General features: G+C 45.2%; 1 protein-coding gene across 1 annotated transcript in view; it reads right to left on the bottom strand.

Moving 5' to 3' along the window:
• LOC121551224 (E3 ubiquitin-protein ligase rnf213-alpha-like) overlaps positions 1-14,301 on the bottom strand; it is a 65,383-nt gene that overhangs the window by 26,564 nt on the left and 24,518 nt on the right. The window contains exons 14-28 of the mRNA XM_041863780.2: positions 13,564-13,731; positions 13,342-13,440; positions 13,130-13,252; positions 11,114-11,297; positions 10,615-10,788; positions 10,193-10,345; positions 9,423-10,045; positions 6,950-7,109; positions 6,503-6,720; positions 6,247-6,384; positions 5,841-6,005; positions 4,359-5,643; positions 4,053-4,234; positions 3,758-3,913; positions 48-3,656 (exon numbers count right to left, since the gene is read on the bottom strand). Of these exons, the coding sequence (XP_041719714.2) occupies positions 48-3,656; positions 3,758-3,913; positions 4,053-4,234; positions 4,359-5,643; positions 5,841-6,005; positions 6,247-6,384; positions 6,503-6,720; positions 6,950-7,109; positions 9,423-10,045; positions 10,193-10,345; positions 10,615-10,788; positions 11,114-11,297; positions 13,130-13,252; positions 13,342-13,440; positions 13,564-13,731 (7,437 nt within the window). The remainder of the gene's footprint in view (positions 1-47; positions 3,657-3,757; positions 3,914-4,052; positions 4,235-4,358; positions 5,644-5,840; positions 6,006-6,246; positions 6,385-6,502; positions 6,721-6,949; positions 7,110-9,422; positions 10,046-10,192; positions 10,346-10,614; positions 10,789-11,113; positions 11,298-13,129; positions 13,253-13,341; positions 13,441-13,563; positions 13,732-14,301) is intronic.

Genomic DNA, 14,301 nt, shown 5'->3' with positions numbered 1-14,301 from the left:
TGGAATTTTTAAAGCCTACTTTTGATTGTGATGAAAAAAATGGTTACCTCTGTGAAGGAGGAATGGCATTGCTCGTCTTGTTGAGTGTGAGAGAAGATGAAGTCGGCCAAAGAGCTGTTCTTCTGGTCCTCAAAGTAGACCCTGGCCAGATGTTCACTCTCCACCCGGGGGAGACCAGTGCAGTCCAACCGAACCACCGAGTCTGGAGTGGCACAGTTCAGAAGGATCAGTTTGGCCTCATCCAGGACTCTTCTTTGGGGGTCAGAAATGTCTGTCTCTCCCCTCTGTTTCTCTGTCATTTGGAGGACCACCGAAGCACATGTGTCGTAATGGAAGCCAATGAAAACGTCAGGAGGTAGGTACTTGTATGTCTGGGGGGCCATGGAGTGTTGGTTATTAAGGGCCACAAACTGCCCAACCCATTTCTCCAACTCTACAACAACTGCTCTTTGTTCCTCCTTGAGAACTGTATGGATGTCCAGATAGTGCTTCTCAAGCCTGTTGATGAGAGGGATTGGAAACTGTTTGTAGACCACCTCTTTCTCCTCAATGACAATCAGCCTGAAGTCTTTGTGCACTCTACATTTGACACGATGTGTCCCCAGTCCCAGGTCAACGTACTTCTGTCCTCCCAAGCAGACGTAGTACTGGTTCAGAGCATCGTAGAGACTTTCGTAGAGGTTCTGCAAGTTCAGGAGCACAACGGTTTGACCGGTTTCCATGCAGATCTTGACTCGGTTGATGTTGCGGCAGATCTGGGTGTACTCTTGGTCCTTGGGGAAGCTAGACCCGAAGATAATCTCTGGCTGGCAGCTCTCGGAGAAGAAGGTCTGCTGCAGGATCTGTAGGGCTGCATAGTTCTTGGTCAGAACTAGCAAGTAGCGGCATTCTTCCTCCTGGCCAATCGCTGAAATGTTTTGTCTCACAAGATCGATGGCGCTGGTGCTCTCCAGATTCAGGTTGATCTGTATTTTCTGGAGCCTTTTGGTGAAGACCGTGACTGCATCCACGTCGTCCCTGCCACTGAAGTTCCTGAGGACCGCCTCCACAATCTTCTCTGCACTAGGCCTCTGTTCGGAGGCCTTGGTCACCGCGAAAATCATCTTGATCAAGCTGTAGTAGTCACGCAAACCAAAGAAACCTTTCCCCTGTTTATGGCAGATGTTTAGGTAGGCCCTGGCAAAGGGTTGGAAGAAATCCCTGACCTTCTCCAAAATCATTGTGTCAGACGAGCATATGCCTTTAGCGCTCTCAATCAGCTCTTTCTCGTCGGGGTCGCCACGTGAGACGAAAATGCCTCTATTCATCTTCGCAGGATCCAAAGCCCAGTTGGAGATGCCGATGAATCCAACCTTTTTGTGCGGTAGCGGCTCATCATCGATGCATCCCTCTTCTAGCAGAGGATGGAGGGTTTTCAGGGGCATTTTGGGAGAATCCTCGGCCAAGCCAATCTCATCCAGCACCACCACAGATATATACTCCTTCAGGTTCTTCCCCTCTTGGAAGCGACCACATTGCTTGAACGTGTTGATGATGCCCTCTGGTGTGGAGTGAGGGCTGCACTGGAAGGACACCAGGTGAATCTGCTTCAGCCTTTTGTAGAGGTCAGAGTGTGCGGCTTGGCCCTGCATGGCATCTGCCACCAAGGTTTTAGACAGAGATTTTGAACTCCCAGGTTTCCCCACCAAGAACAGGGGGATTCTCAGCTCTATACAGACCACCATCATGAAGACATTCTCTTTCAGAGCGTTGTTTCGTGCAATAGTTTCACCCAGGGGCACTCCGCTCAGAAGGAGATCCTGCATGAGGGAGATCTCCTGCATCACTTTGAATGGGGTGTAGGATTCAGTGAGGTATTTGCAGATTCTCTGTCTGTACTTGTCCTTGTTTTCCAAGCAGGCGTGGTAGCATACTCCCAGAGCCATCACTACAGACCACAAGACTGGGTCTCTTGCTTCTGGCTCCCTCTTGTTCCTCTCAGCGTTTTGATTTCTCTGATACTGATTTAGCTCAGCAAGCAGCATCGCATGGTTTTTGTAGAACCACACAAAGGCTTGCATGCAACGTTCCACGTCCCTCAGACTTACGAAGCTACATTCGTCTTTCCTTGTCCGCATGTACCTCTGCGAAGCAGACAGGACATCCGCGATCAACCTGCTGTACACTATATCGATCGTGTTGGTCTCAACCACCCTCTGGACAATCTGCTGGATGTACATTTTTTCAGTGTGATCGTTGAGCTGTCCAAAGTCCCACACCAGAGGTATCATGCTGGGGGGCAAGGCCTGGACTCTGTACACCAACTGGCGGAGAGGGATAGAGCCCAGCTTCTCATCAGTCTCTTCAGCTCTGACTCGATATCCCAGTCCAGCAGACTCCAACCTCTGAATCATCTCGTCAGTGTGTTTTCTGTAAGGGTTGCACGCGGCGATGATCTGCAAGCCGCAATGGGGCACCAAACACTCTCCCTCCACTGTATTATCACAGAGGACTTCCTTGATACTGCTAATGGCTTCAGTGGTGTTGGCTTCGTCAAAGAAGAGTACAGAGTCAAAGCCGTAGTCTTGTTTGTTGGTGAACGCAATGGCTTCTGCTTCCCGGACTTTGGTGTAGATCATGTCTGAGCTGGTTCCACCGTGAACTTTGACTAGCTTCATGTTCTCCGTGGCCACTCCGCTCCTCCTAAGCTCACAGAGGAATTTAATGAGCCTTGTCTTCCCACAGCCTGTCTCCCCCATGATTATGACTGGGATGCCACACCTGAACCGCATGTGGATGGCCAGCATCTTCAGTATGTTGTCGGTGGTGAGCTCATACGTTTCGTCAGGATCAAGAGGCCACTGGATTCCCAAGACGTTGCAAAGGCGTTCAATCTTCTCCCCTCTGGGCAGTTGGTCAAAGTCGATGTTGAAAGGGACTCTCTGTAGCGTCAGACCCTCGTACAGCTCTCTGGTCATGATGTCTCTTTTGATCACCCTTCTTGTGGATGGATCGATGGCGTCAACAGAGTTCTGTTCGTTGGGCTGAAGATGGAAGCCAATGAAGGTCATGGACACATGGTCATCGTTGAAGAAGATGTACGGATGTGGTTCTGACTCCCATCTCTTCCTGATCCGGAAGGGAGCCAAGTCTTCATCGCTGACCCCAGTCAGGTCCATTTGCTGCCTCCCGGGGCTCTGGTCAGAGATGCTGAGGGACGGAGTGGCAAAGTCCTTGGCCATCAGAATCATGAAGTCCACCACAAAGTTCTTGAAACCCTGGAGGGTGTCCCCGGTAAAAGAGGCATCACAAAAGACTGACGTCTCACAGTCTTGTAGTTGAAGGTTTAAGAACCATGCGAAATTCCTTAACTCGGCCCACGATGGGTCTATTATGCCACAGAACATAAAGAGCATCTGTAGACATTCTACATAGGTGCCTTCCACGCCATTGTACATGAAGGTGTCCAGGTCGATGTGATTATGGAAACGCGTCAGATACTGGTAGGGTCGTTGGTACGCTTCACTCCTGAACTCTTGGTCATCCATTAATGGGTCTTCAAGCTTTACAAAGGAGGGGTCTTCTAGCATCCTCATTTCCAGATCTAGAACCTCTTTTGGTGGGCGGCAGAAGACATTTGGGAACACATCCAGGAATGTGGAGTTGGCACTTGCATTCTGTAAAGAAATAAAGTGTGAAGAACGAAAGTGAGAGTGTGCTTTTTCTCTTATCACAATCAAAATGTATGGGATTTAACACCAAGGAACTAAATATTTACTGTTCTTGGGCCATTTCTGTGCAAGTTTCCTGTTGACTGTAGGATCTCAATGACGTAAAGCTGCTTGTTGCTGCATTTCCACATCCTTCCCTCAGAATCCATCAAATATCCCAAGACCAACAGTTTGAAGAGAAACTCATAGAGGCCTTTCTGCACCTGTTGATAAATACAAAATAAAGAAGAAGAATTTCATCAAAATATCACAGAACGAATTAGCATGGATAAACATTCTATCAAAAATAGTTAAAGTATCACTAAGCAAGTCATAATGACCAATAGGCTACAGAATATTTACTGAAGATGTGACATCGAAGTGGAAGATGGTGAGCTCTTTCGACTTGGGGGTATTCAGCAGAGACTGAAGAATGACATTCTCATCAACCCTTGGCTCGATCAAGCGGATGCATTTCAGCAGTGAAGGCTTCTTGGTGGAGTGTTTCAGTTTTTCATACAGCCTCTTGATGTAAAGGGACTTACCTGAAAGTGTGAAGAACATGTCATTATTTTGAGCATAAATCCAGCAGAGAAGTAGGATATATCAAACCACCAATTCAATGATCAACAAAAGAGTATACATAAACTGAAGGCCAAATATACTCACCAACTCCAGCTCTACTGGACAACACAACTCCAACAAACAGTCTGTCCTTGAACACAGCAGCAGCACTGCTCTGATCTGACGGGACAGTGTAGTGTTTGTTGAGGTATCTCTGGATACCGCTCAGGGGTTCCTGGGGCACCATGTGCAACCTGTACTGGCTGAAGGCCGAGGGAAGGTAGGCATGCTCTCGGTCCGAGCTGCAGATGATCACGAGCCTGTAGTCCTTCCTGCTCTGCATTTTGATTCGCTGGAAAAAGCTCTCCACTTTGGAGCTGACGTCGTAGCTCAGCTGATCTCCGTAGAGCATGGTGTAGATCTTCTGTCCTCTGTACCCGGCAGTGAGGCAACGTCTGAGGAACAGCTCCACCTGCTCGTAAGGCATGGAGGAGCTGCACAGTAGGACCTCATCGTATGTGGGCAGCGGCTCGTGTTTGCTGCTCATGTAAATGGAGATGCAAGCCGTCAGGATCTCGTCGTGTGGGGAAACTATGAGGTTTGGACTTCCGATAGCCAGGCCCTTGGGCATCAGTCTTTCAATGCTTTTGACTTTATTCTCATCAGTCATGTCTCCTTCATTCTCATCACCTATGTTGGTCAGAATTTCTAACAGTCTTCCAAAGCTTCGGACATCGAGAGTGTCTGGGAGGAAACTCTTCATGTCTCTCATGTAGGCGTTCCACATCAAGTCCAACTTTCCTGAGCCGCTAATGTGCTCCACAAGACTTGGAAGATCGTCTGAAGAGAGATTAAACTCTCTAATGAAATCTGGACCTCCCTGTGCACTGCTCGGCACCTCAACAAAAGTCTGGAAGTCAATGTCCTCATTTTGCTCAGGTGGGTTAGTGAGGATCTCGTATTGGAGTGTGTGCCAGGTTTGCCTAAGATCAGAAGCCGTGCAGTTGGGTTTGACGAAGGAAAGCATCATGAGAACTTGGTCCTCCAAATTCGACACATTCTGCTGAGTGAGCTTACTGCACAGGTATACGATCTGCTCAGCGGTGTAGTAGTTCAGGTAGTAATTGTGGGATCTTTGTTTGTCCATGAAGTCATTCCAGTACTTCAGACACTTCTCCATCTTCCTGCACAGCTCGGGAAGCTGTTCCACGATGCTGCCCTCCACCATAATCACACTTACAATGCTGCCAAGGTTGAAGTCCATGATGATCCCGGCGTCTTGGCTGAGGGAACTACAGTTGATGTTGGCCTCCCAGTGTCTGAAAAGGGGGTTCCCAGCTGTGAACAGGGCAATGAATGCCACAGCTAGCCTCTGGACACTGGCAAAAACCTGAGGAAAATAACAAAGTGAATCCTTGTTTTATAACGGCCCATACCAAATGCTCCTCTCTGCTATAACTATATGACTAAAACAACATAGCAGTATATTTACCAAGCTCACCTTAGAGAAGAGGCTTCAACCTCAACTGACTTGCCTGGTTAAATAAATGTTAAATTAAAGACAAAGATACAGAAAGACTACAGTACCTCTGCAAACTGGTCCACCTCACACTGGCCCTGGTCCCCTTTCCCAGACATGAGCATGAGTTTGTTCTGCAGTTCCCTCAGGTCCTCCAGGGAGTAACGGCGCATCTCATGGCCCTCGTCGTGCTCCTCTGGGATCTGCAGTTTCAGGGCCGTGTCCAGGCTCAACTGGAAGGACAAACAGACAAAAATACTGTCGAAGCATGGCACTGTAGAACTAGGATGTCATTATTCTACTCCACTGAAGTTTCATTCTAAAAGTTTTAACCGAACTTCAAAGCATAGGTAAGCAGTTGGAACAAAGTCCTGGCTAAAATGAACATGAGTAACAGCTGATAGTTTCAACCATCTTGAAAATAAACTCAAAGTTACACAACTGTATATTCTATGGCTTATTGTTCAGGCCTACCTTCTTTTGGTTCTGGGCACTGATTATGTAGATTCCTTTACTGTTGATGGCTGATGCTAAGGAGAGAGAGGATAGTTCCACAGATCCATGGCTGTCCTTCACAGTCTTCAACCACTCAAGGTGGCGCGCTGTGTCACGCTGCAATAAGGACATTCACAGTCAGGTAGTTTTCCACTTTTAAAGGGATAGTTCACTTTTTGAAGTTTTGGCTTATTTAAAAGGTAGGTTGAAAATAAGTTAGATATCAAACTCTCACCAGCTTCTTTGGGAGGTTGTTGTCATTGTCCAATGCCCTCCACAGCTTCTTCAGCACCTCCTTGAAGGCCTGAAAACCGGAGTCTGGCTTCAGTTCGTACAGCATCGGGGAGTAACCCAGGACGGCGTCGTGGAAACAGGCCACACGGTCCACGTCGAGGTCATTCTCCCCAGCAGAGATGGAGGCCAGGTCAACAAACACTTTCAGCTCGTTTATATCTGGAATAATGCACAACAGACTGATTAATCCAATTCAATAGCACTACATTTATCCCACAATGGGTAATTTGTAGACAGGCAGTTTGGATACAGAATAACAAATAACATGATGAGACCTCATGATAATCACATGAAACATGTGACTATCTATTTTCAATAGATACAGTTAGTGACTGATTATTCAAACAAAGCTTATTTAACCCAGATGATACTCCATCAGCCAATTTACCTTCAAGAGCCTCTTTAACCCAGATGACAAAGTTTTTCCTGAGGCCGAGCTCCTGGAGGCACAGTCTGCGGGGCTCTGTGATGTCCACCAGAACCAGCTTTGTCTGCATCAGGTCGTTGTCAATACGATCTAGGTGCTCCCTCTTAAAGTCCTCATGCGTCTGACAACAGAGAAACACCGAATTAGTTTGAGTATTGTTTGTTATACCACTACTTGGTTCTGATTGGCTGAAGGTTTAACACAGTGTAGTTCTAGCCAAAATGCCTTATTAACGTTCCATATCATACAGAAAACCGAACACACATCCTGGCAATGTTAGCTTCAGATAACTTTGGTTGGGATTCAAACAAATCACATTGCACCGACAACGCACCTGACAATGTCCTTGACATTCTGCAAGATAATATTTAAATGGTAAACGCCACGGGTGTCAGCTCAAACATAAATTACCTTTTTTAATTCAAGTGCAGTGCAATGTCGGCGCAATGCAGTTTGTTAGCTAGCTAGCATTAATTTGTTAAATCAACTTTTGACGAGCGCTGTCATTTTCGGCAGTGGTGGCCAGGACATACGTAAATTTTTGGTATATATTGTAAACTAGCTAGAAAGCTGATACAATGTTGCCTATTGGCAAAAGCAAACTTGCTAACATTTTCTATGTTTGAGAGGTAGCTTAGGACAGTTGGCTGGCTAGAATAAGTTTATTACCAAGGTAACTAGTGTCATTTACATTTACATCATTTAGCAGACGCTCTTATCCAGAGCGACTTACAAATTGGATATGTATGTATCATGACTTGCCCTCATAGGTTGAGGATCAAACATTCCTGCTAGGCAAAGGTTTGAACACCCCCTTTCCTTGGGGCCAGTTTTATGACTTAACAGCCAGTCATAAATAGTTTGCAGAAAAGGACTCCTTTTGGTCTCTAGTATGGGAAGAAAGAATTTCCCTGTGAGACAAAGGAAGTCTTCCCGCTAAGACTCCAACATCCAAAAGTGGATAATGAAACAATATTCCTACTTAAAAGAATGTGGGAAATGGTCAGTGGGGATCTAAAGAATAATCATGTCATATTGTTTATTATTTTGTGATGTCATTAAGGATGGTATCAAGTAATAACTGTAACTCAGAAAGTGTACATATTCTATCTATCAAGTTTACATCTAAATGTTGTATAAAAGATATGATTAAGTATGAGAGTATTTTGGTGAAGATAGGAATGTGATTTTAGTCTTCTAACGAGATAATCGTTTTTCATATAAACTATGCACAGTGACTACTCACGCCCCGAGTGACATCAGAGATCGTGTAAACATGATGGAAGCCCCTTTTACCCCGAGTGCATAAAAAGCCTTGAAAAACAAATCAACCTTTAGGCCAGCAGATGTGAAGTGTGAGCCAAACGTTGCAAATGGTTGAATTTCTACCAGACCAGTAAGCCCCACGGCTTAAAATAGTTGACACTCTACAAGACCAAGAAGCGTGAAGCTGAAGCTACACGTTACAAAATGGTTAGACTAGGAAGACCAGAAAACGTGAGACGTTAGTCCACACGTTTGAAATTGAGAAACTCTGAAACTCTCAACCTCTACACGAGGTGAAGAAGATGACAATGCACTAGACCTTATCATTTCAGTCTGCAGCTGGCATGTATAGTGGGAAGGACAATCCCTCTCCGACAACCGCTGGTACATCTGAAGTATCCATTCTAACCAGTACTACGACCAGAAACTCTACCAATTACATTGGGATCTCTGGTGGGCAAACCAGAGTCCTACATCATCAACTCAACTATCGAGGACAGCTACACGTAAATACATGTTGCATTTCTAATCTGAAAGAGCGTTAATAGGGTGCATAAGATTTATGACTACTGTGAGCATAGTCTCCAAAGTAACCACGATAGTTTGAATCTGTCTCTCCCTTCCACTCTGACCCTCCTTCTACCCAAGCAGTCATGTGATTGTTAGTCCAGTCCACTAGGCACCTGTTTTCATTGTATTACGTTAGTACTCAATAACCTATGTTTGTATTGTGTTATTATTTAGTTAGTAAATAAATAATTAAGCCAATTTGTGTATTGCTGATTCATCAATAAGGTTAGGGTTCTTGCAGGTTCCAGGATTATGCGACATTCAGAATGAGACTGATAAGAGGTAATTATTTAATAAGTGACTGTTATCGATATAACATATTTATCTTCTAAGAGTTTAATTCGGGAGATGGTAACTCGTTAAACAACTTCTTCCGTGGTGCCCCAAATTCCTAATGAGTTAATTGTTACATTATTAATTTAATCGAGTGACAATTAAACATAGATAGGTGATTCGATAAATAACAGTCATACATTAAAGTAAGTCACGTAACGACACTAGCTGCCTAGCTACGTCAGTGAATGTGCAGAAAAGAGGTAGACATTTGTTTTAAACCAGTGACAACAAATAAATGAAACAGCAATTCACACCAACTCACAACTTCAAGCAGTGTCTGCAGGACTTGGAAGTTGCCTTGAAGGTTCAGAGTCTGCTTGACCAGCATGATGACCTGAGCCGACTCCACAGCCAGGTGAAGCTCGTGGTACTGCTCAATCTGCTGCACCCTTCTCTGGATCCACTGTTTGTTATCTGACTTGTCATTTCTGCACATGATATCCAAGTCCTGAGCCAGCTCTTCGTACTTGCCTCTGTAGGCCTTGAAGAGAGTATCGACCTCTTCGAGCAGAAGGCTGCCGTTCTTCAGGCATTTGTAGATCTCAACGTACTTAGCATAGCAAGGCAGAAAAATATCGCTGTGTATTTCGTCTGGTCCTACGAAGTAGTCGACCGATTCCGCCGGTTCTTCATGGTCTTCGTCATATCCATCTCTCCTGGCAAGGTCTTGGGCCTGTTTCTCCCAGCACAACTTGAAGATGTAGCTGTCTTTGAATGTGTGCAGAACCCCTGCCATCTCTCTCACGTCGTCATCGAGTTCGAAGAAGGTGACCACACCGGCCATCGGAGAGGAAAGCTGGTCAAACGGATGGACCTCCATGAATTGGTCCAGGGTCATGGCCTCGATGTTGGTCTGTAGTCTCTCTTCCAAGCCTTCAAAGTCAACTGCAACATAGAGGGATAAAGTATGAAAATTATTAGGACCACTGTTCAGACCAACCAAACACAACCTTCCCTGGAAAGATTTGACTTTCATTCACCCATTACTTTTCAAACACATTCACAGATTTGCTTAGCAGCACACACACCTACCTATGACATGTTCCTGTAGTTTGCGGCTCATGGTAAGCAGGACTTCCACCAGCTCCTTCTCATGGTAGACAGCTTTCACCTCCTCCTGCCTACACAGTAGCAGCCTTTTCATGGGGGCGCTGTCCTTGTAGCGCTCATTCTCCGAAAGACAGTCTGCATCGAGATCAAAATACACATTTCATAAGCAAACAGCAAGCACTAAGATAATTTAAAAAAGAAAGCCTTTATCAATATTATGAAATCCTTTCATATGAACAAAGAACTTGGGTTGCAAAATTATGGAAACGTTCCAAAAGTGCTCCAAATTTTTAATAAACCCGGTTGGGGAATTCCCAGTTGAAATAATCTTCCAACCAGGATTTCTGAAGAAGCTGGAAACGTAAGGAACGTTTTCAACCCAACAAAGCACAACCTTACATTACCTATTTTCAGCAGCTCTGTGAAAGTATCCCTCTTCTCCAAGGCGGAGTTGAGCAGTTTGATCCGGATGTTTCCGTGGACCAGCTGGTTGGAGATGGCAGTGAAGGACGAGATCGCTACAGTCATCCTTTCCCTGGCTTCTTCAGAGAGCTGGTCAATCAGCTTTTCATCTGCAACTAAAACCACATACGATTTACATTACAATATGGGGTAAAAGCAGCACACTGAATACTGAAACAAGATAGGTTAAATGCTTGAGACAGTTACAGGACTCAATTTTAAACCACTGAGATCACAAAAACTCTTATAACACAACATACATTTGAGCTCCAAAAACTTCACCAGGTCTGGGACACAGTGATGGCCAAAGACCGCCAGAAGAGGAGAGTCTGTTTGCGGCACCATACGGCAGCCAAAAACATCATGCAATCGGAACATACACTAAAACAGGTCCATTAAATAAGACTGATTGAAGAACAGTAAATAGACTGATGGAAGTACCATGTAGCTGGAAGATGTTCTTGGCGGCTGTCCAGGAGAGCAGATGTTGAAAGACCACCTCGTCTTCTTCGTGGTAATCTCCACGCTCGTTTCTCGGCCAGGACTTCTGGATGATAGCGGAGATGAGTTTGCCAAACTTCCAGTTGATCCTGAACCGGTCAAAGAGTTTACCCTCGGACTTGCTCTGTGTGAGAAGAAAACACATTGAAGAGATTGAGATTTATACAGTATATGAATTACTAAAATAAGAGATTAGGCATATGTCTTAGCCAACTTCTTCATCAAGGTTTATTTTCCATTTAATTCTGAAGCGGTTGAGTTTCATAAAGGCATAACATTTTATAAGTAGATGTATAAAATGTTATATGGGTTCATACCTACTTATAAAAAGGTAATTAAATACACTGCTCAAAAAAATAAAGGGAACACTTAAACAACACAATGTAACTCCAAGTCAATCACACTTCTGTGAAATCAAACTGTCCACTTAGGAAGCAACACTGATTGACAATACATTTCACATGCTGTTGTGCAAATTGAATAGACAACAGGTGGAAATTATAGGCAATTAGCAAGACACCCCCAATAAAGAAGTGGTTCTGCAGGTGGTGACCACAGACCACTTCTCAGTTCCTATGCTTCCTGGCTGATGTTTTGGTCACTTTTGAATGCTCTAGTGGTAGCATGAGACGGAGTCTACAACCCACACAAGTGGCTCAGGTAGTGCAGCTCATCCAGGATGGCACATCAATGTGAGCTGTGGCAAGAAGGTTTGCTGTGTATGTCAGCGTAGTGTCCAGAGCATGGAGGCGCTACCAGGAGACAGGCCAGTAGTACATCAGGAGACGTGGAGGAGGCCGTAGGAGGGCAACAACCCAGCAGCAGGACCGCTACCTCCGCCTTTGTGCAAGGAGGAGCACTGCCAGAGCCCTGCAAAATGACCTCCAGCAGGCCACAAATGTGCATGTGTCTGCTCAAACGGTCAGAAACAGACTCCATGAGGGTGGTATGAGGGCCCGACGTCCATAGGTGGGGGTTGTGCTTACAGCCCAACACCGTGCAAGACGTTTGGCATTTGCCAGAGAACACCAAGATTGGCAAATTCGCCACTGGCGCCCTGTGCTCTTCACAGATGAAAGCAGGTTCACACTGAGCACATGTGACAGACGTGAAGATCTGCAAAGTCTGGAGACGCCGTGGAGAACGTTCTGCTGCCTGCAACATCCTCCAGCATGACCGGTTTGGCGGTGGGTCAGTCATGGTGTGGGGTGGCATTTCTTTGGGGGGCCGCACAGCCCTCCATGTGCTCGCCAGAGGTAGCCTGACTGCCATTAGGTACCGAGAGGAGATCCTCAGACCCCTTGTGAGACCATATGCTGGTGCGGTTGGCCCTGGGTTTCTCCTAATGCAAGACAATGCTAGACCTCATGTGGCTGGAGTGTGTCAGCAGTTCCTGCAAGAGGAAGGCATTGATGCTATGGACTGGCCCGCCCGTTCCCCAGACCTGAATACAATTGAGCACATCTGGGACATCATGTCTCGCTCCATCCACCAACGCCACGTTGCACCACAGACTGTCCAGGAGTTGGTGGATGCTTTAGTCCAGGTCTGGGAGGAGATCCCTCAGGAGAACATCCGCCACCTCATCAGGAGCATGCCCAGGCGTTGTAGGGAGGTCATACAGGCACGTGGAGGCCACACACACACTACTGAGCCTCATTCTGACTTGTTTTAAGGACATTACATCAAAGTTGGATCAGCCTGTAGTGTGGTTTTCAACTTTAATTTTGAGGGTGACTCCAAATCCAGACCTCGATGGGTTGATCAATTTGATTTCCATTGATCATTTTTGTGTGATTTTGTTGTCAGCACATTCAACTATGTAAAGAAAAAAGTATTTAATACGATTATTTCATTCATTCAGATCTAGGATGTGTAGTTTAAGTGTTCCCTTAATTTTTTTGCGCAGTGTATTAAATCTGTATTTAAGTAAAGTGTTACCACGAGTCTACTGACCTGGCACAGTGAGGTGACAGCTTCCAAGGCACATTTCTCGATACTCCTGGCCACGTGAGGGTGAGATTCATTCAGGATCTCCATCTGGGAACAGTAGATCTCTATCTGATCCAGGGGAGACTCCTAGAAATGTGGAAAAGGTATGTCAGCCATTTCACCAATGGATATTTCAGTCAGTTCTCAATTCTACTGTATGTGTGGTAGTTTCTTACCCGTTTCAGTTTTCCCTCCAAGTCCCTAGTGAACGTTTGTCTCCATTCCTTTGTGAAATCGTCATTGGCAAACTTGAGAGAGATTATGTTGTTCCACATCTGTGAGTCGTGGCAAAAAATAAAGAACATAATTAGTCAAAAAACAGACACAGCACTACAACTAAAAAAATGAAAAATTCAACGTTATGATTTGCACAACAAAATATAAAATGTTCTCCTCACCTCAATCTCTGTGGTAACATGGACGCTGAGGTACAAGGTGGACACACCCCTGCCCAGCAACCGATCTCTGAAGGTTTGGCCGATCCAGGATCTGACGATCACCATCGCCTCAGACAGCAGCTCCAGCTCTTTGGCATGCATATGCTCCCTTACCACGTCCTTAGTTGCCTTGAAAGGAATGGTAAGTTATTTTAATCATTTTTGGAAAATGTCTCAACCATAGCAATCCGATTACTAGAAAGCCCCTCAGACCACAGCAATTTGACAGGAACACTCATGGGTGCACTCAATATGGCCGCCAGTCCACCCATCACAGAAAATTGACTTAAAGGGGAATGTCCCTTCTAGTAATTATTTTTCTATGGTCTGAACTAGTCGGCTGTACCTGCGCCAAAACGCTGATATTTCTCCTTCTATAGCATGTTCTCTATCTTCTTTTAAAATAGTGAACCAACATGTTTTCAGCACTTTTATTTTCAATGCTCTCTCGTCTCTCTGAAGCAGACATATAGAGAGCAATATGTTTGGAACATTTAATCGCAATAAAGAATCATGATACAGTGCATTCGGAAAGTATTCAGACCCCTTCACTTTTTCCACATTTTGTTACGTTACAGCCCTATTCTAAAATGGATTAAATTGTTGGTTTTCCCATCATCAATCTACACACAATACCCCATAATGACAAAGCAAAAATAGGTTTTTAGAATTGCTTGCAAATGTATTAATAATAAAAAA

The sequence above is a fragment of the Coregonus clupeaformis genome, chromosome 35, assembly GCF_020615455.1.
Source record: "Coregonus clupeaformis isolate EN_2021a chromosome 35, ASM2061545v1, whole genome shotgun sequence".
NCBI lineage: Eukaryota > Metazoa > Chordata > Actinopteri > Salmoniformes > Salmonidae > Coregonus > Coregonus clupeaformis.
Note: the sequence above shows the minus strand (reverse complement) of the source record. Positions and strands in the feature narration are given on the sequence as shown.